Genomic DNA, 26,180 nt, shown 5'->3' with positions numbered 1-26,180 from the left:
TTAAAAAATTGCAGAGATATAAAAATTAAAGCTTATTTTATGAGTTTTTAAATATAAATGAATTCGATATCAGTTCTTGTATCCAAAAGTTCTTTGAACATGAAACACTGAAAATATGAATTTTTGAATTTTTTATCATTTTAAATTACTGTCAGTTATAAGAAATTGATTAGCATTTATAATTAAGAATTAAGAATTTGATTTATTAATAAATACCAAGGCATAAGTCAAATGGCAATTTCAATACATAGTAAATTAATTAGGTCAATTAAGCGGAAAAAAATACAATTGTGAGTACATAAAATAATAAAAATTTGAATTACAATAGTAGAAGATAACAATTTATCAGATAATGATTAATTTGAAGCTAAAAGTACCAATTAATTCAATAAATTCGATCACTATCTTGGATTCATAAATTTGATAATTCTACTTTAAAGGATTTATTTGAGTTTCAGAGAATTTTTTACAGGAGCTTTGTTTGAATACTTCCGGCCAAATTTTGAGATTTCAGCGGAAATGCCCAAACAAAGCTCCTGTTAAAAAATTCTCTGAAAATCAAATAAATCCTTTTACGCTCAAAATATGTCAGGAAATGACCAACCTAACTCCTGTCAAAAGTGGAACTCAAAATTCCAATTTTAAGAGGTCCATCACGGAAGTTACATTTTGACACACCCTATTATACATAGCTAAGAATATGTTTTATTATTAGATTACCTAGATTGAAATTTCGAATCTTAATGTCTATAATACACTAGTTAATTTTTTATTGATGTAAATTGTCCCATAGAAACAAACCAATTTTGTCTCTGCTCGTATGAAAAGTACATAAATGTTAAGAATGTATGCAAAAATATAAAAGCACTTTCAACAATGTAAAAATATGATAATGAGAAATGAAAAAAATATAAATCTTATGAGTTATGCGAGACTCATTTTTGCGTAAAGGTCGAGTTTATAGTGGCGATTATCTGCGAAATGTGAATATCCTCTAGTTGTTCCAGCCACTCCCTCACATTTAAAGCCGGAAGCCTAAAGGATTGTGTGCTTAAACACCACAGGAAAGCCAACTGACATCAAGATAAAAATTGTACAACTTGTGTCTGCAAATTCTTTTCTCACCCTTGATTCTTTCCCTTTTCTTCAATCTTCAATTCACCCTCTTTTTCCTCTATGAAACACTAACACTAGACTTTTAACCCTTATTGTTATATGTACTGAACCAATAATACTAAATAAAGATTTCATTTTTAAATTTTTTCAATCTCATAAATGGAAATAAATTTTTTTCTCCCGTTACTTTTGGGTTAAAATATTTGGTGAAAAAATTAAGACATGGAAATACTAAAACCTTTTATTGAAATGAATAAATCTATCAAAATTGGCGTTAGAATTTTTTATCAAAATGTTCAGCAATGGAACAAGTTTACAACTGTCAGATAATATTTAAGTGTCTTGACGGAAGCTGTGAGGCTTGTTCATGGCAAATAATAAAAAAATTTTTTTGCTGTATTGAATGAGAATCTAAAGTGAGAAAACGGAAATGCTATCGTCTTTTGCACAGGAACAATTGAAAAGTGAAACTCACTTTAACCCTGAATTGTTTCTTTCAAGTGTTCTAAACTTTTCTTGGTCAACTCAATAACTTTTATATTGAATTAAATCCAATTTAATAATATAATTTATCTCTTGCAGATAATAACTAAATATTGTTAAGTATTTTTTGTTTATATAGCGACAGTAATAGAGTTATCGACGAATAAAAATATATTTCTAAAATACTTTGTACATTTAAATGAAAAGTGAAAGTAAGTCTGCATAAAATTTATACTAACTTATAAAGAAACTTTAAAAACCTCCGATAAAATTGAAAAAGTTTCTCTGTGATGAGTGAACTTTATAGACTTTCCTCACTCGTCAGTTTTTGTTATCGCTATTTTCTGTTCTACTATAATTTTTTAATAACTTTTTTATACCAACATAAAAAAATACAATTCAGAATATATTTTATGATAGTGCAATCGACTCCTTTTTTCAAAGTTTTTTTATGAAAATTACAAAAACTTCGAAAACATATAAAGAACTTTGAAAGAAAAAAAATTTTGAGCAACCTCTAGAAATTAAAATATTAATTTTTAATTTGCAGAGTACACATTAGAAAAAAAACTACCTGATTCAAGAAAAAACGGCTTATTCTGAGAATACCGTTAAAATTTTAAATTCTAGGATTTCCGCAAATTTAATGTCAAACAAAAAAAATCTGAAAAATAGTTGACCCTGCAATCCGCAAAATTAAACAATTATTGAAAGAATCTCTTTTTAAAAATTTTCAATTCTATATCGTCTACGATAACTCTTCGACGAATAAATTTATTTTGATCCACTTTTCAGCAAATCATTGTTGTTAGAGGTTGAGAGCTGATTAGATTATGGGAAAGATCGGTCAAGCTGATCAAAAGTTGTGAGAGGCTTACGCAAACATACACACACATATATTATCGTAAAAATAGTTGAGAAGCTGATTTTCAAAAGGGTATCTTTTCATATTTTAAAAAAGCAGTTTTTGAACTTTTAAATATTAATTACTTCGAGAATTATAAAGATTCCAAAATGAAAATCGAATTGTAGCTTCATAACCGATAGCACTTTATAGCAAAATTAAAAAAGTTCGATAAAAATATTTAGAATTGAAGATAACCAGTTTTTGTCTCGATTAATCAAAAATGAAAATATACCCTTTTGAAAATCAGCTCCTCAGTTATAATAGCTTTTTAAGGCCTCAAAACATTAAGAACTGATGAGAATTCAATTTTTTGAAAAGCAGGGTTGAATCGATAGCTTCCCAATTTTCGAAAATCATTTATTGTCATAGTGAGAAGTTAAAAAAGTCTCAAATACGTTTCAGAACGTAAAAATTGTCTTTTTAAAAAGATTTTTAATTTTTGAATGTAGAACCTAGTACTTGAACTAAAAATATAAAGTTCTTAAAAGAAAACGAAATATTTGTTATTTTTCGAGAGCTGTTCTTGAATGGAGAATTTGATTTTATCGATCAAAGATAGCATATTTCTTAACCCCATGACAATATAGGTCAATTGAAGATATTTGTCTCCTAAATCAAGATGACGAAAATCAAGACAAAAAATTCTTGAAGCACGAAAACCAGTTGTATTTATAATGAGTTTTTGTAAACATTATTTCTCTTTAATTAAGATAATTTTTTTATCAATATTTTAAGCAGTATATATTTTTTCATTTCGATATTTGTCGATAGCATATTAAGAGTTAAGTTTACTTCAATGAGAATTCTGCCTTATTATATTCGTAGTTAGCACAAAAAATATGAAGATTGATGTCTTTTTTTTTTAATTTAAATTATTTAAAAAATTTTTTTAAAATATTTTGTTAAATTTAAATGTAATTAAAAAAATTTTTTTAATTTAATTTTTGGATCTAACTAAAAATTTCGAAAATAACAGAACAAAAACTGGTTTGTCTTCAAAATAAATTTTTTGGATCATAGTTATTTCTCTCGATCTGAAATCAGTTTAAAAATATCTTTTAACGTAGAAAGTGGTAACATAACGATAAATTTAAGTCCTTTTAAGAGAACTTAAGACAAAAAAATTCAATTGTCGATTGTTTTTGAAAACTTTGAGAAACTTTAAAGAATTTTAGATTAAACTGATTTTTCGAAAAGGACCTTTGAGCATGACAAACTATAACATATTTTCGTAGACGATTTGAAAAAAACAGTAATTTTACAAGTCCTGATATTTATATATATATATAAAAATAGATTTAAAAAATAACAATAATAAAACATGAAAGCGTATCAAGAAACATCGAAGCTTCTGTTATAGAATCGATACTACACGACGCACTTGGAACACGGAGAGGGATGAAGACTTATACGTTTTGTAAACCTGCTCAACTCTCGTATTGCACTTACAACAATAAAAATAAAACCGGGACGTTTATCAAGTTTTTTCTCATACTTCTTTTTCATGTCTTGTCCATCTATTCTGTTTAATTTTAACACTTTTTTTTTTTTTTTTTTTTTTCCAAAGTAGTTTTGTACGGAACAGAATTATAACACTGAAAAATAATAAAAAAAAAAAAAAAAACTCTAAATCTTTTAGGAAAAAAATTCTTTTGAAATCTCAGAAATGGTGCCTCTCTCGATAGTTTATCACATCGTCGCCCGCATATAACAAAATAAAATAAAAAATATTTTTGGTAAGCGAATTTATTGTTTATACATATAACATAATATAATTGAATCAAGTTAGATCGAAGCGTCAAATAGATTTAAAAGGGAAAGAGTTTTGTATTCATGATAAAGTAGACCGTGAATTTTATCGAGAGGGAATTCGAGAGTCTCAGTTATACATGAGGGGTTTGCTTTTATGTCCCAAGGGCAACTTCTCCTCTATATACTTCAATCGTCATTCGATTCTCTTTTTTTCCAGACGCGAATAAAATCAGAGGGGACTAAACAACGAGAGGGAGTGACGCAGACAGACAAGGGTGGATTAAAACGTTAGAAACTTTTAATACAAATTATTGTTTTCCAATGAATACTCTTTTTTTTTTAATTATTTTCACTTCATTACTACTACTCATTTTAATTTTGATAATTGCATTGCAAACGTAACATAAATTCACTAGAATTAATTAAAAATTTTTATTAAATTGTGAGTGATTTTTGTTTATAGAAATTTTGTTTCAAAGCTTTTAAAAATTCAAAAAACTACATACATACTTCAAAATGAATTATGAAATATTTAGACTTTTAAGAATTGCAATAATAAAATAAAATCAGGTCATTTTTGTTCCCTTTTAATAACTTTGTGCAAACTTTTATACTCTCAATAAATCTTGCTAGATGTTTTAATAATAATCGTAATATTCAGAACTGAATAAAATTATATTTATGCAAAAATGATTAATTTTATTAAATATTTAAGTATGTGTATCAATTTTAAAAAAACATTTGAAATATTATCACATTTAACTTAATGAGATTTTTAATTAATATCCCACAAATGTATGCCAAATTACATCTAATTATCTCAAATATCTCAAGTGACTACGGTTTAAATATGAAGAGATGTCTTCTATCAACATTATTAGAACGCAAGTTATCAAAAATTTACTAGTTTTTTCGGTCGCAGTTGAATTGAAAGCTTGTTTGATAAAATTTTCTATATTTTACTTTTTGATAAAATACGTATTTTTTAAACCCTTCCGTTATTATCTTTTTTTTTTAACAATGTGCATTATTTGCTTCAAAGGGTACACTGAAAATTATTTCTAATGAATTTGAATCAAATTTAATCCAAATTACTTTACTATAAGCCATAAATTATAAATTGCATGTATTTATTAAACCAGTGGATATACGGCAAAAATTAATCTTTGAAATAGTAACAAATTAACTTTAGAAGATTTGAGTTATAAATCATTAATTTTCGTAATTTTAAAAGTGATCAGAGCAGTTCGCTATCGTACTTTCAAAGTTTAAACTGTGATTTCCATGGCTTAAATACTACTTTTTAATGTAGAGTAAGTTTTAGCATTTATTCATTCCGTTTATAATTAATTATCTACTCTTTATCATTACTGGCTTCTTACTCTTCTGAAATTATATTTCTTATTAATTAAATTGTATTATTATTAGATTCTTCGATGCTTTAACTGTTTTTCAGACAATTATCTTCTAAAAAATCATGAATTTTTGGTTAAAAAATTTTTTTGCTCGGGGTGTACACATTAAGATACGTTAAGTAACCCTTCTAGCATTAGTGCGTGATATAGTCATTATCGATATAGCCATATATATTTTTAATCCTTGAAATATGAATCATTTTCACAATATACTAGTTACCGGATTCTTATTAATAGAGAACCAATAGAGGGGATTCTGATTTATAAAAAAGCGATTTAAAGAAGATTATTGAAATAGTTTCGATATTTATAAAAAGATAGTTCTATCGATATTACGGAAAATGTGATAATAACTTGAGAATTTTCATTCAAAATTGTTTTTTCCCAAATCTGTAAAAATTTTTGGTAGAAAAATTTTAATTTCTTCAGCTGAGAAATAAAATTGTTGAAAATTTCAAACAAATTAATTTCTTTTCACAAAAATGCCCATTTTTTAACTTTTCGCTTCGAAAATTAATAATTTTTAAAAGTAGGAAGTTATTGATTTCGGTCCAATTTTGAGAATGCGAGTTTTCATCAGATGTCCATGTTTTGAGGATCCTAGGAAGCCGTTGCGACTATTTCCGGCTGGACGTCCAACAATGTGTGTATGTATGTATGTATGTATGTTCGTAAATAAAATTTTTCCTATAATTATATAACCTTACTCATACTTCAGTTTAATTTGCACCTGAATTATATTTTCAGTGTTTTCTTGTAAAATTTTGTAAATGTAAGAATTTGAGCTCCTTCAATAATTTTGATTGAATTTTCATAAATTTTTATTAATTTCTATTAAAAATTATTAAAGTGGAAAATCTTATGGATTTCTACAAAAATTCACATAATGTGCTCGACTACTCTATATATAGAGTGAAATCTATATAGATTTAGAGATTCCCATATAAACTTTATGAGTTGTAATATGTCCCTTCAGAATTGATGGAGTGATGTAAGAGTTACACCCTATCATAAACAGTTTCAACAATGGATAGAAACATTAAAATTCATATATGACAGACATTTTTTAATTTCTATTCCTTTTATGGATAATAAAGTTTGAGTGACGAGAATCGTCTGAAAAACAACCACTATTAGCCAAAAAAAAAATTTCATTTAACGCTACAGGATTTCTTAATTTAAGAAATTATGTATTCAGATCATGAAGTAAATGAGAATATTTATTTTTTTACAAGCTTAAAAATGAAGAAAATTAATCCCAAGATATGGTAGGGATCGAACCCTCAATGCACCGCGCTCATCAAAAAGAGTTATACCACTTTCGCTGTTAGTTGAATTTTTTCGTTTGCAACAGGGTAAGATATATCTTGTATGTAAAAAGATTTAATTTCTTATATAGTCCCAAAAATTTTACATTTTATTTATTTATTTATTTATTTATTTACTGATCATGGAGATAATTCTTTTTTTGACGACAAATCCAAATAATTACAAAATTGTTGAAAATACATAGGTAGTAAGAAACTGATATAATAATAACAATAATAATAAAGCTATAAACAAAGTAATATTAGTGCAAAAGTAGCAAGTAATCACAGACATTTTTTTCGTATTCAAAATCAAAATCGAAATCAGATTTACAATCAAGTGCTTAAATCATACTGACTCTTTTCCAACTCTAACAAATTGAAATGAAAGAATAAAAAAATATTGATTGAAAAATAATTTCACTTTACTTAATTATTTGAAACTGTCAGGAGTTAGTTCCGAAAAAAGTAAACTGTAATAAATAACAGTCGATTTATAATAAGTAATGATCAACTGCTAAAAATTACCACTTCAAACAGTAAAATCATGATTCTACTATTCACATTGTAATATTTACAATTTAAACTTTACAATTTACTCTTTGCATGGAAGAAAATACTATTTCAAACAGTAATATTCGCCATGTAAATGTCTAAAATGTTAAAGTATAATAATTAAGAATTCAGACTTTAATATTTATCATTTCGTACCTAAAAAATGATGTTATGATATGTAAAAAGTATAGAATAAAGTTAGTAAATTTCTAATACAAGCAACGTCAATATTTACAAAGTAAAATGGTAAATTTTAAACGCAACGCTAAAAATCAAACTGTAATTATTGACTTGCTTAGACTGGTAAAATGTATATTTTAAAAGTATAATTTTTACTGTTTGAAATATTAAATTCTCCCAGAGTAAGACCCCCTTCTCTTTCATCTGAGTTCCCCTTCTCTTTATAATATGGACTATATATTGAAATGGCAATTTTTACTGTTTGAAACTGTAATTTTTAAAGATAAAAGAGTCGTTATTTACTATAGTGACAACTACTAATTACTTATTTTGGATATTAAATTATAAATTGTGGCTTTTATACTTTCTACATTAAGTTCTGTAATATTTACATTTTTGACATCCCGATGTCCGCTTTACTGTTTGAAACTATAAAAACTAACCGGAATCCGAGTGAATATAACAGTTTACTTTTTTCCGTGCAGCTATTATAGCCTCATGAATTTCTCCTAAACAAAGCAAGATTTTAGAAAAAATTCTGCTACTCAATAAATTAATTAATTATCTATTTCTTAGCAGAGCGTTTTTACGAAATTCTCATTTGTTTAAAAATAATTCACGAATAAGTAATAGCTTTGCTGTTGTGAGTGCGACAAAGATGGCACGGTTTCTCTCGATGAGTGCAAAGAGTAAAAAAGATGAAACTCAATTGTTAAATTGTTAAACGAAAATGTTTAATATCAAGAAAATAATTTACTTAAATCAAGAAACTAATCTTCCTCCTGAAAACAATCTGGGAGCAAGAATATTATTCTTGAGCCAAAGTATCTTGTTTTTTATGCAAAGGCATAAATAATAAAAATTGATCCAAATCAGTCATCATTTTTCAGGTAACATTGCTTTTAGATTTATCAAGTTGTAATTTAGTTCTCGATTAAAATAAGCTCTGATAATCTCAAGTACTTGAATATGTAACGTGATTTTTGCACTACCCATGATGCGAAGCACCAGAGAGTTCTTTACGATTGAAAAATTTTTTCGCCTCATTTCGGCAACTATTTTTATTATTATAGCCTTGTTAGATCACGGAATCAAGATATTTCGCATACTATTGTCAATATTATTAAATCGAGATTAATTCTATACTTTTTAAAAATTTATTTAGTGCAATAGAAACAGAAAAAAACATCAAAATAGGTCAAAAAGTTTTCCTGTCCGTCATGTATGAAACTCCGGAAACACTTTAACTTACGAAAAAATGCATTAATTTAGTTAAATTTTTTTTTTTAATTCTTTGAAAGAATTGTAGGTTAAAAAAAGTATTTTTACAAAATTGCACGTATAATTTTTAAAACTTTCTAAATGTGAAATTTTTTCAATTAATTTTTTTTTAATAATTTTTTCAATAAAAAAATTTCTAAAAATTTTTAGATGTCGGCTAACTTTATTGTCACCATTATCATACTATTTTAGCTGTTTTATATATTTTTTTTTCCACATTCTTCATTTTATTAATAATTCATGATTAAATGAGCATTATAAATCGTGTACTTTTGGATTTTCCAAACTTTTGTTTATTATTCTTACATGTGTAGTACTACGCTAATGTTCCTTCTAGTAGAACAAACTAGTTATATTGTTCTAAAGTTGTTAAACAATCAATAAATTAATAAAGCATTATTTATTATTGGGTAAATTTTCAATAGTAATGATTAATGATTTATGAATTAATTTAGTTTTTTTTTTTTTTTTAATTCGATTAAGATATCTTTATCTAAAGATAAGCATAGCAAGTTGCTTTAAGGTTCTAGAATCTTTATGATTATAATTTGTTCGGGAAATATCGCAGTTCAAAATTTTTAAACTCGAAATTTTATAAGTACTGGTTGTGCTTTTGAGCTCGGAGTTTTTTTTTAATTATTAATTTTTCACTAACGCCGTCCTATTTTGGATTTTTCATTCTTTCATTATATCTACATTCAATTTAAACTGATAATAGTTTCAATTGCGTATTTATCAATTAATATATTTACCTTAAAAATAGGATCATTTAAAAAATTTATCGTGCAAGCAGGTACTGCATAGATGTATACTTAGAATAGATTTATTGCAAGCAATTATCTGAACGCAATATATACATGATAGTTGACAATAATGAGGGGATTTCATAAAGTTTTTGCCAAGATTTTCTCAAGCACTTCAGATCAACAGGAACATGAATTCATGATGTTTATGCGAACACTGAGTACATGAATCGCGTGCTGCAGCAAAAAAACTCCTGACTATATCTATGATTATTATACACGGAGATAATAAAATTATAAAAACGCCAAGCACTTTGACTTTGAATTTTACTCTTTAATTAGAAAAACAGACTTATCATAGAATTTGCCATGAAGTTCTTATTAATAGCGGTTACAACCGTTATTGGTGCAGATTGCGAAATATAACGTAGTCTTTTGAGCACAAAAAAATCATTTTTTACTTGCAAAATGATTCAACAATAAGAAATTTCGAAGTTACGTCAGAAAAACACTTTTTTCGACAGCAATTTCTCTTGAATAAATTAACCAATCTTGATTAAGTTTACGAAATTTAACGTGGTTCTTAAGAAAGGAAAATTTCTTGACTGGAGAACAAAATTCTTGGCTCCAGAAAATTTTTGATCGAAGTAAAAATTTTTCTTGAAATTCTATTCTTGGTGGAAGTAATTTTTTCTTAATTCAAATTATCATAAATACTTGATACAATAAATTTTTATATTTGATCAATATTTTTAGATACTTTAGGGAAGCAGCGCCACCTACTTTATCTGAGAAAAAAATTTTATCACCTTGAGAAAATTTTTCTCTTGAATATTTGATACCCATTTTATATTATTTTGGCGTGCAATTAATCATATTGAATAAAAAAAATGATTCAATATTATTTGATCTTCCTATTTGACATATTAGTCAATAAAAATATTAATGAAAATTTACTTCTATCGAGATATTTAATTTCTTGGAGCAAGAGAGAAATTTTCTCAAGACAAGAAAATTTACTTCTATCAAGAACTAAATTTTTTAAAGCAAGAGGCAAAATTTTTTCAAAACAAGGAGATTTTCTTGACTTAAATAAATTTTCTTAGATCAAGATACGTATTTCTTAAAGCAAGAGACTTAATCTCGTTGGAATAAGTGAAATTTCTTGTGTCAAAAAAAAATTTTTTTTCGCTCAAGAAAATAATAAGGAAGAAAAATATTTTCTTGGCCCAAGTAAACCTTTTTTTCTGTATTGAAGTACAAAAAGACAACCTATAACCTGCAAAATTATCCGACAAAAATTTCAAATTGATTAAAAAAAAAAAAAGCTTTTCTTGAAATTTTTCGACTACGATATCTCGAACAAATTGATTGATTTTGATTCGTTTTACGGCAATCGACGTTAATTGGCATATCGATTGGTTTAACGAGGTTAAAATCCATAGGGGAGGGTGGGGCAAGACGGCCCACTTGGGGCCAGAAAGCCCACCTCAAAAATTGACCAAAAATTTATTTTTCTAAAATTTTTTCATCATATTTTGGAGGTGGGCCATTTTGCCCCAAAAAAAAAATTTTTTTTTGGAACTTTCCAAAAATTCCGGTGAATTGAGTCAAAGTTGGACGAGAGTAAATCCACTTGATAGTAGAAAGCCACAAAAAATAAAAACTGGCTTAGGTGGGCCGTCTTGCCCCATCCTCCCCTGCAGCAGTGCAAAAGTTGTTCCAAAAAAACATTCTTTTGAAAATTTAATTTTTGAGATTTCTCAAAATGTACCATGCCGAATCTCCACGAAATGTAAGGGCAACAGAACTCTCTAGAATGTTGCGAACTGCGTTTCGATCGATTGAGCAATTTAAAACACACTCACATCTTAAACCAAGAATGAAATTAAGTATAGTTTTCTTTAACTGTATCAATAAAGATTTTGTATTGAGATTAAAAGTCCTGTGACAAAAAAATTTTTATTGATAAAATCTATAAAATATAAAATATAAATGTATATTATATCAGTATCTTATCAATTTTAAAAATAATATATCGCTTGTATACTACATAATTATATGTATCTCAGAGAAAATAAAAAGTGAGTATATGGCATGCAGATCGTTGCACGTGAAGAAATTTATTATTTTTGGTTAGTAGCCAAAAAATTTCAACCGAGACTTTTGGCTTGCTTGTAAATGGATGAAAGAAAATTTTTCTTCTTAGTCTAGCTCTTAAACTTCCATATAAGAATAAAAAAAATTAAAATAAACAACTGTATGCGTATTTGCGTGGTCATATATTTAATTATCAGTACTTTTGAAAGTAAAATAAAAAATTTTAATTGTAAATAATAATTAACATCCGGTAATAGCCAGTTTGGCGATAAAATTCAAACTAAATTTAAAAATAATCTAAACAGCGAATCTTCAGTACTATTCCCAATCTCGAGTACTAAATCTTAAAAGAAGAAATGAAAAGGCTGTAAAATACCGTTACAGGCATATAATATCGCGCTAACCCTTAACTAAAACCATTTAAGTATGAGGAATGAAGTGAGTTTTATGGAGCTAAAAAATCTTTCCGGTAAACACCGGTTACAGTTAGCGTATTAGCTTACGTATGTATGACTCTCGCGGTGCATCTACGGCGTTACCCTTAATGTTAAACATAGAGTTAGTGAACTATAGATCCGTTAAAGCGAGGGAGACTCAGTGATGGTTTACCAGGGCCACGTGGCAGCCACTCTGTGGCCACTTTACGCACGCAAACGTCATTTAAACACACCGTGAATTAAATTCTCTTTCTTTAACATTCGACCCTCTTTTTACTTACCTTCCATAAAACTTTTTTTATTATTCCAACATTGCTTATTATTATTTTACATATATACATACATATTTTATATATATACATATACAAGTGTAAGTACGTAAAAGTAAAATAGGCATGCACAAAACCCAGTAGTTTAAGCAGTTAAACTAATGACACTTAATGCACATCGCGCGATTGGTCAACGAAAAATCATCGTAAGTCTTATTGCTTAGAGGAAAAAAAAAAAAAATTGTTAAAAATAGAATAAAAATAATATAAATTATAAAAAGGAAGGAAATTTTATTTTTTATCCTACCCCCGTTGGCTTCTTCCCTTCTCTACATTTACTAGTTTTCTTTTATACTATCGCGGTTCTGGCCCCGTTGCACGACTCATCGCTATATTTATTTGCGGAAGCCAACGAGTTATAACGGCCGACCATCGCGTACGATTTTCGAATCGCCGCCGACCACGTCGTTCCGGCGCATTGCGATCCCACTTCCGTCCTCCGCCCCTTATACAACCACTATCCAACTTAGCCAACTCTGAACTCTCTTTGGTGTACTAAGGTGCTTTGCTGCCGCTCCCTATGGTGACTGACATTTTTCTACATGTCCTCATTTTTATTATCCAATACTTTATAGACATATGTACACTTATACCCACATATAAATATAAATATAACTAAATTTATGTTTGTATAAGAGCAAAAGAGTAAAAGAGGCTTATTAATTAATTGATTGATTGACAAGGTAATTATTAAACGCATTGACTTGACCAGAAAAAGTAAGAGAGTGTGAAATACTGTTAAACAAGGGGAATCGGACATTGAGAGAAGCCGGACGCTAATAATTAACCGGCGCCACATGACTTGTCTCTCACATGTATTATGAGAATGTGTAAAGTCGTGTTTTATATATGTAATACCGGATAATTTCAGATAGTTCTTGGTTCATTAAGCTTTTGTTACTCATTTTATGGCTTTAATATTTATTATGGAAATAGCAAACTTTTGACAACTTTTTTTAAATTTTTTATTTGGAATTGGGACCATTTTCTTTCTGACATTTTTTTTCTTAAATTTCATCACAAATAAAATAATTGGAAAGAAAAAAATTTCGAAAATTTGGCATTAAACATTTTTTTTAATCATTTTCAAACGAAAAAAAATACTTAAAGATTTTCAATAAAATTTTACGAGATTAAAGTTAGCAGTCATTAGAGAATTTTTAAATTTTATTCAACAAAAAAATTAGTTCCAAAAATGTATTTTTAAAAAATTGCATTTTTAATTTTTTAAAATTTCTAAATGTCAATTTTTTTTTGTCATAATTTATTTGTTAGAAAAAATTATCAAATCAAAATTTTTGTGAACCCAAACATACTATAAATATGGAAAAAAAAAAAAATAAACTCACCAGGTTCTGCAAAAGTGATAATTTCAGAGGTTCTTGCGTAAAAGTCATCCATCTCGACATCAGTGCCCCGATAATCTTCGTATCCACTTTCTCTAAAACTCTCGGTGGATGTCACGCCCTCGGTCATCGACTCCTCGGCCTGGTTGACATTCCTATTATAGGAGTATTCGTCACTGGCATAAAAAAATTGTCCATACTCATCATTGTTATGTTGACGTTTATTATTATTATCGTGTAAGGTGTTCCGTATATCAGGATAGTCAGGTGACGGTTGTGCTTCAGCACGATATAGTGTTTCAAGAGCAAGATGTCGTGGTACTTGTGCCAATGTTTTATTGACATCTGGACGATTTCGTAGTCCAAGTTTGGTGAGAATTTGGTGTTTGATAGCCTCAAGTCGTAAATCATCAGGGCTTGGTCCTATTTCTTTACGATGAATTGTGTGGACGTGCTGGTGCGGACATCCAGGGCATGTACGATGATGGTGCGCTGATTGACGTCCAAATGCACAATTAGGCAAGACAATCAAGCAGCTAATAAGAAGCACGAGAAGTAAAGGAAGGCTAGAAGATGAATACGGTCCGTCGGATCTTACCAATAATTTTGGTAATAAATTATCATTAGTATTACTATTAATATTATGATTATTGTTATTAATATTATTATTATTATTATTAGTAGTAGTAGTAGTAGTAGTAGTAGTAGTAATATTAGTAGTAGAACTATTATTATTGTTATTTTTTGTGCGTCCACGAGCGAGCAGTTGGAGGTGTTCACCACCGTGTAATTCGGCGTTATCCTCCAATTGTCTTGTCCTCGACGGACGTACCTCAAGCATTTCGACGGAGAGTCACCTCCAAATTCTTCTCCGCCAGCCTCGCACCACTCTTTTATTATTGTCCACACGTTTATTTTTCCTCCAGTGGGTGTTACACTTGGTTTTACCAGCAGAAACTCTTGTTTCTTGAGTTTGCTGTTGTTGCTGCTGCTGCTGCTGCTGGTGCTGCTGGTGGTGGTAATCCTCTTCTTCAGATACTTTCTCTTTCTCTTGAATTCTAAGCTTGGACGTTGGTGTAACGCTACAGACAACAACGTTGAAGACGTTCGAGGACGACGACGGGGAGAAGGCATCATCGCCTAAACACCCCATTACCAAGGACTCACGGACTTGTGATTAGTTGTCCTGCCTTCCTGATTCCAAAATACGGCCATTCACCAGGACTAATTCCCTATTTGTTCCTAGTACTTCCAATCCAATGCTTCTTAGACCCTTTTTACTTGGGTGCTTTTTTTATAATATTTTTTAATTAATTTTTTTTTTTTTTTTTTTTTTTTTCTTTATATTACAGTAATAATAACAGTAATAACAACAACAATAACAACAACAACAACAATAATTGCTACCCCCACAACTACTACTGACAGCTACTGGTTATCAAACTAAAAGGTAAAATATAAAATAGAGACTCCCAGAGCCCTTTTAAGGCCGACGAGACTTCCTAGGGCACTTTCTGTGACTTACTAAGGCTTCACTACCTGCCCTAACACCCGAACTATGCAGCATTTAAAAAAACCTATGTACTCCCGCGCCAGTTCACCGGGGAGACACCGGTGTCTATTCGCCAACAAATCTCCAATATATATTTTGTTTACTGCTTATCTCAACGAGTATCACCAACACTCTGAATTAACATTCGGGTGATTCCACATGGTATGTAATTATTATTAAACACCCACCTGACAAATAATACTTTTTAAACCACTTTAAAAAAATGTTTTTGTCTTGGCACTTTGGTGTAATTATCAATAATCAAACAACTCTTTTTTTCTTATATAAATTTATTTATTTTTAATTTTTTTAATTTTATTTTACAAAATTTACTCACTCTCCTGTTAACAGCGTTCACTACGGAAAAAAGGATTTTCTTTCTTGGAAAACCGAAGCACGCTTCTCGGAGGCGCGCCGGACACTGAAGGGGCATCCACCACCACAATCCACCCACCCACAACGCTATAGGTTGTAAGCTAGCGTAGCGTAACTAGTGTAGCTAGTATAACTTCGACGCTGTCTGCTTCTGCTCCTTTTTTCTCAGACAGAGTTTCTCTCCTCCTCCACCTTGAGCCCTCCTCCTTTTTTATTTTCTTCTCTCTTTTTCAGGTCCTCTTTAAATATAAATTCTATCTCTTTCATTTACATTATGTAGCATGTAGCATGTAACATGTAAGATACCACCAGACTAACTCAAATCTCCAACGTTAATTCATGTATATACTTCCATTGCATATACGGTCAGACCTGAGTGATAAGGAAAGGGTAGAATACGCAGAGTTACAACATGTGTATCCTTTTCTAGCAACCCCTCCCGCAACTCCCGTTTTTCCTTCCCATTTTATATACTTTTGTGCTATAGCGCTTTTTAAAGGTATATGCACTCTCTGATACTCTCTGCAAGCCCGGCGCACGCATATCCACTATTTGGTTCCGTTGCATTTGGATAGAACGATCCTTGACACTTGCGCAGAACGTTACACCTCCAATAAAATACCTTCATGCGCCTGTAGGTGGTAAGGTAACGGTCACCACTGGACATTCCTGGTGGAAATTGAACAGAATCAAAAATTGCCACGTGGCTTTTGCGTGTCACTGCCGGCAACCCTCATTATCATTTTATTTATCCTATAACTTGCAATACAACAACTCGGAACTCGAGGGTTGCATGCTCATTAATTTTAAAATAAAAAAAAAAAAAAAAAACATTTTAATTAATTGCAGTGTTTAGTAATGTTGATGATAAAAACTTTTTTAAATTTTTTAGGAAAAATACCAGACACGAGAAAAAAAATCAAGCAATTAATAAAGGGTGTGGTAATGGAGGATAACACTCAGTCCTCTGAGTTTTGATAATATTTGCGGGTAAAGAGGCGGAGAAGAACTATGTACGTATTAAGAGTAAGAAGGGAAAAATAATAGCAACCGCTGTGTAGTGAAAATATTATACAGAGGATTGAATTAATATAGAAGAGTATAAGGCTAGAAGATGAGAGTGAGAGAAGTATAGTTGTAAGCATATTGATCAGAAGACGGTAGTTGGCCGAATGCCACGTGGTGATGCTGTGCAAAAAGAGGCGCCGGATTCTACCAAGGTTCCATCTTAGTATCCTTACTTGATCTTTCTCTCATGTCTAGCAATAAAACAATCTTCTTTCATCGTATTTAATACTTTTTACGGTATTTCTCACGCTTATTTAAATAACCGTTTGTATTGGTGTTTAGAAAGTATTTTTTATCATCCCCCATTTTTGGTTTAAATTTTACGGAGTTTTAATCGCAGGAAAGTTTTTAAAATTTTGCTAGACTAGGATGAATTTTATCATAAGAAATAAAGCTGAAGCCATTATAGAGCGCATCTTGTCGCTTTGCGCTTCAGCTTTGTAGATTAAGAATGTTCTTGCGATAAAAAAAAAAAAATTTTTTTGTTATACTCGCTCGAAAAGTTCAACTTTTGAGTGCTGGGTGGCGTCCGTAAAGGAACTCTTTTCTAGAGACTCCTAACATACCGTCTTTTTTTCACGGCGTAGGCCGTCAAGTTTTACCCCCTCCTTTTTTTTACAAACTTATCGAGTACACCCAGACGAAATTGAGAGAGATTGTAAAAAAAAAAGTCACATTCTAGTGTACTGACCAATGATTGTGAGTAAATTTTGAACAGTTACTATTAAGTGACGCTAAGTATTTCTCTGCTAGCAGTTTATTATGAAGCGGACCTAATATTAATAAAATAACAACCACGCCATAAATAAAAATATTGATAAAAAGATAATTAATATAAAATTAAGTTTTGTTGCCCTTGTGAAACTTCATAAAATTTATATGCGTCATTATTTGCCTCCTATCCCTCAAAAGTTAAACTTATGAAGCGATAATAACAAAAAATATTGTATGTCATTCGGCTGTTAAGTGGCGATTTTGACAACGACTTTTTCTCGATATTCGCTTTAATGATTGTGACGCGAATATTCGAAAACGAGCGTAAATTTCCGTCCTCGTCTACGCCTCGGACGTTAAAATTACGCCCGTTTCGGACCTTCCCGCTGCAAACTTTAAGCTCATATCGAAATATCGTCGCTGTCGGAAAACCGCCACTTCACGGGATTATGACATAAATATCTATTTTAGATTTGTTTTATGTTAATTAATTTCATTACTTTTTGATGAAATAAAAATAAAACAATTCTCATAATCAATAATCCTCCTAAATATAAAATTGAGATGAAATGTATGTGAAACCAATTTATTAGTGATGTGATTGGTTGAATATATCATAAGCATGAAAATTTATGCAAATCCTAAACTCAGGCGCGCGCTAATTTGAATTCTATTTAACCCACTCTTATAATTTAGATGAATGAAAAATATAAAAATATATCATGTAAGCAAAATATTCGTAACGTGATTGGTCAAATATATCATAAGCATGAAAATATATGCAAACTCTGTAGTCAAGGCGCGCGCAAATTTAAATTCTAGTATAGAAGTAAAAGAGTTTATTTAAATTGCTTGCGTATTAGTAAATCTACTTTATCGAAATCACTCGTGTGTCGATAAAAAGAATAAGTATTCGATCAACAGTTGAAAAATTATGTTTCTAATTTTTCGATTTAAAATAATAGTAAATTTTACAATTACATTTTATAGATGGCAGTTTGAATTGGAATTTTTTTTTGTCTTTATAATAAATAAAAATATCAATTCGTTTAGTATGATGTAATATATCAAAGAAGTCAATTTTTATTTAATTTTTTTTTATCACCATTATACTTTTAATTTATTTTTTAAATAAAAATAAAAAAAATGGATAATAATGACAAATTGCAGATCGTCAAAGACGCTGTAAAGACGTATGTAAATTTTCCAAAAGAGGGAATAATTTATAAGTAAGTACAAGAATTATTTTTTTTTTTTTGTATTTTATCACATGACACTGAAGTTGACAGACATTAAAAATTATTTAAAAATTTTATAATAATGTAATTATTAAAAAAAAAAATTAATTAAAAAGTTTCACATGTGAAAATTAATAAAAATTACAAGTGAAAATTTTTAGAAGCATTTTTTTATTGTAATTAATTTGTTAAAAAAATTTTTTTAATTTTCACCGCTAACTTCAGTATGATTTTATCAATAGAACTAATATAAATATTAATTTTAATTTTTTTAATCTATCTAATCTATCTAATGAAGCTGGTGGAAGTTCAACGGAAGGAAATTTAAGTGACAAAAAACCTGATGAAGCTAAATCGAACTGGGCAAATTTCAGTGTAGATGAAAAATTGAATCTCCTCCTTGATATGTCGTTCAAAAATAGTACAAGTATTCAAAATGTCGCAAACAGTCTCGATAATCACAGTCGCGAAATCAAAAGTTTAGCTGCTAAGATGGAGCTGAATACCAACAAAATTAAATCTTTATCCGATAATCTCGATATTGCCAATAAATCACTTGCTGACATATCCAAAATCCAGGTATCAACACAACAAGATATAAGTGAGATAAATAATAAATTAAGGGCTAATTCGATTAAATGCAATGAAAATTCAGTGTCTATTGGCTTATTAAAGGCTAAGGTTGATAGCATGGCTGGTGTCTCATCTCACAACCAGATAGTAAATCAGCATATATCTTCGGAGTTATTGTTATCTGGTGTTCCTGATAGTATTGTTGTCGAGAAGTCACCAGAGCAGATAGTTCATCAAGTCTTTGATAAACTTGGAGTCGCAAATCTTACCTCAGACATTTTGAACATTCGTGAGTTTAATACCAAAAAGAAACAAGGTGTCTCTAATCAAAAGCAAACCTCGCGTTCATTCGTTTTGCATTTAAAGTCATCGGATATTTGTCAGCATATTATTAACAGAAAACGTCGCTCACCGAAGCTTGAAATTGAAAACATTTTCGAGTCTAGTTGCAATGCTGCTTCAGGGAAACAAATCTATATCAATGAATTTCTTGATGGTCATGTTTATCGACTATTACAAACTGCAAAAGCAAAAGCCAAGGAATGCAAGTACAAATATGTTTGGGTATATAAGGGAAAAATTTTTGCAAAAAAGGACGATGATTCATCTAAGTTTTTAATTTGCTCTGAAGCAGATTTAGACAAATTTGAATAGCAATTACCATGTCAAAGTAATGTCACTATGTCATCAATAAATATTCTGAGCTTAAATATAAATAGTTTCTCTGCCCATACAGCCCAATTTGAAGCTCTAGTTACCGAGCTAAAGCCACACATAATTACAGTTGTTGAAACCTGGCTTACTCCTGATAGTCATATTGCTCTAAAGGATTATGTAATTTTGCGTCGTGACCGTGGATTGATAAACTTAAATGGGCATTACATCAGAGGTGGAGGCGTTGCATGCCTAATACATAATTCTCTAAAATCGAAATTATTATTATCATCTGAAACTGATGACATCAATCATCCTGAATACATGTTAATTGATGTTCTATCATCATCTGGATGTCGCATACTTCTTTCAGCTATTTACAGAAGACCACAGGGTTTATTATTAGATAGCTTCATTACACATTTTGCCAAATTTTATCCATCATATAAAAATATTATCATCATGGGTGACTTGAATTGCAATCTTATGAAAACTGATCGTTCATCAAATCACCTCAAATCTTTCATTGCAGACTCGGGACTTTATTGCATACCATATGGATCTACATTTCATTCTTCTGGAGTTGACTCGTGGCTGGATGTCATTATTGTTGATAGTAGTGATAAATTAGAAAGCTATTCTAAGTCTCAAATGCCTTTCATAGGTGGTCATAATTATTTATGCTGCAAATATAAATTTGAAGTGGCACCAAAATATGATAAAACAGTCAAGTTCAGAGATTTCAAACACTGTGATCATGAAGCTCTTACGAATGATTTAAATAGAAATTTGAATTTTGCTAATGCTAACCTCGATGGTTTGGATCCAAACTGCTTAGTTGGACATTTCATCAACGCAATTACATCAGTCTTAGATAGCTTTGCTCCTTTTGTCGTCAGGAAATTGAGTCGTCCAAGCAGTCCGTGGTTAACTAATGAGTTAAGGCACAAATTTAGGCAACGTGATAATCTATATAAAAAAGCACGACGAACTGGAGATCGAATCCTTCTTGCTCAGTACAAGATAAAACGTAAGGAATTGAAATTCGAACTGGCCTCTGCTCGAGATGCTTATTTCAAACAAGTTCTCGATGTCACCAGCAGTAATACAAACTTATGGCCAACCCTTAAGCGTTTGGGTATTGTTAAATCTAAAAGCTCTTCACCTTTGGACAGCTTTAATGCTGACTCTTTAAATAATTTCTATGCCAATATCTTAAAGAAACATCCTTCCTGTTCTCGTGAGTTCGTAATGGACTTATCATCAGTTACCGAGAGAAAAGTAAATAGCATATTTAATTGGTCCAAAATTGATATTGTAGATGTCACAAAGAATTTACAAATTACTGTTCAGAAGTCCAAAGGCAAAAGCCCTGATGGATTGGATCTCAAATGGCTGAAAGATCATCTACCACAGATCTCGATTTTTCTCATGAACATCTACAATAGGTCTATTGACACGTGCGTCTTTCCTGATGCCTGGAAGCTGGTCTATATTGTTCCTCTAAATAAAATAAGTGCACCAAAGTCTATGTCAGACACTAGACCTATAGCCAATGTATCCCATCTTGCCAAAGTATTTGAACGTATATTGGCAAATCAGCTTACGAATTATCTTGAATCGAATAATATCATTGATGAACATCAATCTGGTTTTCGGAAGCATCATAGTACTCAAGCAGCCCTGCTCCGCTTGACTGATGATGTTCGCAAAGCTATTGACAGAGACGAATTAACCTACTTCATTTTATTTGATTTCTCAAAAGCTTTTGACTATGTTAAACCAGAAGTGCTATTTGTGACAATGTATCAAATAGGTTTCTCGACTGAGGTTATTCTTTGGTTCCTATCGTATCTTACTGGCCGATCACAAGCAGTTCTAAACTATGATTGTTCTATATCTGATGTCATAAATACTACTTCAGGTGTTCCTCAAGGATCTATTTTGGGCCCCATTCTCTTCCTCATCATGATTAATGGAGTGACGAAACGGCTGAAATTTTGTCAATATGGCCTCTTTGCTGACGACAAATCTGCATACTATCATTTTGATTTTTCCCAACTAAACGATGCAGCACATAAAATCAATACTGATGCTCAAGCAGTGGCCGATTGGGCAAAGGAAGTGGGTCTAGAACTCAACCTTGGGAAAACTAAAGTGATGATTCTAGGACGTAGTAGGAAATTGAAGCTACTTAAGGGTTGTGATCTTCCTGAAATAATTGTAGATGGAAACGTTATCCCATATGTTAGTTCAACTAAACATTTGGGTGTTTATTTATCAGCAGATCTTTCCTGGGATCTTCATGTTTCACAAATCTCTCGAAAGGTCTATGGTACTCTAAATAACCTAAAATATAGGAAGAATATACTATCTACCTCAACCCGGAAATTGCTGGTCGCTGCAATGGTTATTCCAATTATTGACTACTGCTCTTTGGTCTTGATCGATACATCCAAAAGGTTAGATTACAAGTTACAACGCTTGATAAATAACGGCATAAGATTTATTTTCAACCTGAAACGTGATGAGCATATAACACCTCACAGACGCTCGTTACAGTGGCTCACAGTCAAATCGAAGCGTTACTACTTCTTGGCTTGTTTTCTGTACAAACTTTTTAACTCTGGTGAACCTAAATTCCTCAGAAGCATGTTTGTCGAAGAGTCACCAGATATTAGACGTTCCGAGAGAGTGGCTGCCAGACAGAACAATATCACTTTTAAAATTCCTAATTTCTCAACTACCTCCTACGAACATTCATTCTTGGTCTCATCGATACGCCTCTGGAGAGAATTGCCACCTGACGTCATCAATGCACTTAGCATAGACACTTTCAAGACAAAAGCATATAAATTCTTCCATGATCTTGAGCTTAAGGAGAACTTGATTCCCGGCTTCACCGGAGATGATTCAAATCGTTAAAATTTGGAGTGCTTTAGCTTTAGATTTAAATCGAAACCTAGTCTGTAAACGATTTTCAAACTTCTTGCCTACTCTTCAGCTAAACTGGAATTTCAGAAAATTTTTCTGCTTATTTGATGATATTTCCTAAATTTTTTCTTAAATTTTCTCTTTTTTTTTTTTTTTTGACTGTTTTCATTTTCATTTCTCATCATTTTTCATTATCCTGTTAGCGAAATCTAAATACTGTTGTAATATTTATTCAGATATGTTTGTATTCTTACATGTACTTTATATTCTTATATTTTTGTATTTTTGTCATTCGGCTATTGCCTTGGCATTCAAATTAAATAAATAAATAAATAAATAAAAAGTTTCACATGTGAAAATTAATAAAAATTACAAGTGAAAATTTTTAGAAGCATTTTTTTATTGTAATTAATTTGTTAAAAAAATTTTTTTAATTTTCACCGCTAACTTCAGTATGATTTTATCAATAGAACTAATATAAATATTAATTTTAATTTTTTTGCTGACTGTCCTATAGGGATATTTTTGGAGTGTATCAAAATGTTACAGCTATGCGTGCAATGAATGATTTGATAATTAATCATGTCAGATCTTTGGAAAAAATTGATGTAATCGTGGCTTTAGATTCACGTGGATTTCTTCTAGGACCAATTATAAGCTCTGAATTAGGCAAACCGTTTGTTCCAATTAGAAAAAAGGAAATTACCGGGAAATGTCAAACGTGAGAGTTACACTTTGGAGTATGGCGAGGTAAATATTTCTTTTACAATTTTTCTAAATTTATAAGTTTATTATTATAACACTGAAGTTGACAGATACAAAAATTTTTTAGATATTTATAGCAATTAAATTATTATGAAAAAAATTAAATTAAAAAGTTTCACATGTAAAAATTAATAAAAATTACAAGTGAAAATTTTCAGAAGCATTTTTTTATTGTAATTGATTTATTAAAAAAATTTTTTAAATTAACAGCTGACTGCTAACTTCAATATTATTTATTATTTATAATTTTATTCATGTACACTATGAGAGTAAGTAAATAAATATTTATCAAGTAGAAATATTAAAAGCCAAGAGTCACAAGCTTATCAATTCTCCAACTCTATGTTTGATAACTTTTATAGAGTAACAACGTTTACAGTATTTAAATATTGCTTATTATAATATATTAATTATTTGTATTCTATTATAATTTTATGATAGAATTATTAGTCTTAAAAATGCTTATAAAATAGTTTTTAAAAAGTCTCTCTTAAAAAACTAGGTATCACTGATTTGATTGTGAATAGTAAAATTCAAATTAACTTGTATTTGAAGACACTTAAATTTTCATTAAAAATTCATCACCAACAATCAGCCGAATTATTTTCTTCTGATCTTTGTAATTTATTCAATACGATTGAACAAATGTAGTCATACCTCATACACTAATAAAAAAAAAAAAAATACTTTTATTAAGAAAATTTTCTTGATACAAGTATTTATTTTCTTGAAAATTTTCAAGAATATAGATTCTTAGCTCAAAAACTTGTTAAATTGATTGAAATAATTTTTACTTAATTTAAATAAAGCTTTTCTCTTACTTATCTATTATCCAAATATAAATATTGATGCTCTTCTCTTCAGAAATTAATAATTAATAATTAATAATAATAATAATAATAATAGAATATTTGATCATCATCGAGTTTCTTGAACCAAAAAATTGTTAATTGAGTAAAAGTATTTTTTTCTCAGTGTATTTATCAAGAAATTGCTCAACTCCATTTTTGCATGCTACAAATGCGGATCATTAATTAGTTTAGTTAGCTTCTACTGTCAAGGTTTTAAAATCACGTGATACACTCATTTTCGATCATCATAAACAATATAATACAACACATGAATGATAAAACAGTACCCTAAAAAAAAAAAAAAAAAAAAAAAAAAAAAAAAAAGACAATTCGAAATGGAATTAAAGTAAATTTTTCAGTCTTACATATTACATTTAACGCTTTTAAGTAGAAACGTCTTTTTTTTTTTTTTTTTTTAAATAAAGATTATCAAAATAAAATCGTTGAGAATAGATATTAGAATATTAATGTACTTTTTAAATTATTGTTAATTTTAAAAATACAAAAATTGATATTTTGGAAAAATATTATTAGAAACAACTTTAATAGGAAAATTAAATATTTTTATATTAAAGATGATTATTTCTTCAAATATTCACTCACATTGAATATATACAATTTGATATAGTATTTAAATACAGAAACCGAAAAATATTTGTACATGACATGGAATGAATATTTCTATCACAATATTTATGTTTCAAATTTATAATAATAATTATAATATACTTTACAGGCCACGATGGAAATCCAAACAGACAGTATAAGCAGTGGGAAGAGAGTGTTGATTGTTGATGATTTATTAGCAACTGGAGGTAACACGTTTATTAAATTAACGTTTTCTTTAAATTAAATTGACATTTATAAACTGAGAATATTTTTACTAAAGATTATTTAAAAATAAAATAATTCAAATTTTTTAAATGACGCGATAAAAAGTAGTTTAAAATCAGACGAATATTATAAATTATCGTAGAATCAAAACTGTATAAATGAGATGAAATATTTTGGTAAAATAAGTCGTCCATAACTTTTATCAAAATCATAAATATTTTTAACAATATTTTAAAATGATTATTCGCTTTATAACTAAAAATGATTATCTAATTTTTATAAATATTTTTTTGTATTTTAGGATCTATGGCTGCTTCAATAAAATTAGTAAAATCAATTGGGGCAGAAGTTGTTGAATGCCTTGTATTAATGGAATTAAATTCACTCAATGGACGATCGAAATTATCTGTACCTGTATTTTCATTGATTCAGTACAACTAAAAAAATGTGATAAATCTTCCAAACTTCCATTCCAACATAAATATTTTCATAATTGAAAAATTATTACTTCATAGCTTGTACTCGATTGTGAGTATATTGTATATTATATCATTTTTTATTGTCTCTTTATATGAAGTATATAATTTTAAACTGACCAAATCAATTAAGATTGTACCAATTATTCAAATGAATAAAATACTGAATTTATTTATCTTAAAGTTAAATGAAAT

At 29.5% G+C, this 26,180-nt stretch overlaps 2 protein-coding genes across 2 annotated transcripts in view; one reads left to right on the top strand and one right to left on the bottom strand.

Moving 5' to 3' along the window:
- The window catches only part of Actbeta (inhibin subunit beta), a 67,235-nt gene extending 52,112 nt beyond the window's left edge, over positions 1-15,123 (bottom strand). The window contains exons 1-2 of the mRNA XM_074241924.1: positions 14,809-15,123; positions 13,955-14,583 (exon numbers count right to left, since the gene is read on the bottom strand). Of these exons, the coding sequence (XP_074098025.1) occupies positions 13,955-14,583; positions 14,809-15,104 (925 nt within the window). The 5' untranslated portion in view covers positions 15,105-15,123. The remainder of the gene's footprint in view (positions 1-13,954; positions 14,584-14,808) is intronic.
- A 3,570-nt stretch (positions 15,124-18,693) lies between these two features.
- Aprt (adenine phosphoribosyltransferase) lies at positions 18,694-26,159 on the top strand. The gene is given in 5 exon segments (XM_074241658.1): positions 18,694-18,889; positions 23,577-23,756; positions 23,758-23,809; positions 25,412-25,490; positions 25,811-26,159. Coding segments are annotated over 5 exon segments (534 nt in total). The 5' UTR covers positions 18,694-18,806; the 3' UTR covers positions 25,951-26,159.
- The last annotated feature ends 21 nt before the right edge of the window (positions 26,160-26,180 follow it).

Source organism: Cotesia typhae, unplaced genomic scaffold (assembly GCF_013202065.1).
Source record: "Cotesia typhae breed Kobodo isofemale line unplaced genomic scaffold, CoteBio_Ctyphae contig_36, whole genome shotgun sequence".
Classification (NCBI taxonomy): domain Eukaryota; kingdom Metazoa; phylum Arthropoda; class Insecta; order Hymenoptera; family Braconidae; genus Cotesia; species Cotesia typhae.
This window is presented reverse-complemented; position numbering and strand designations above follow the sequence as displayed.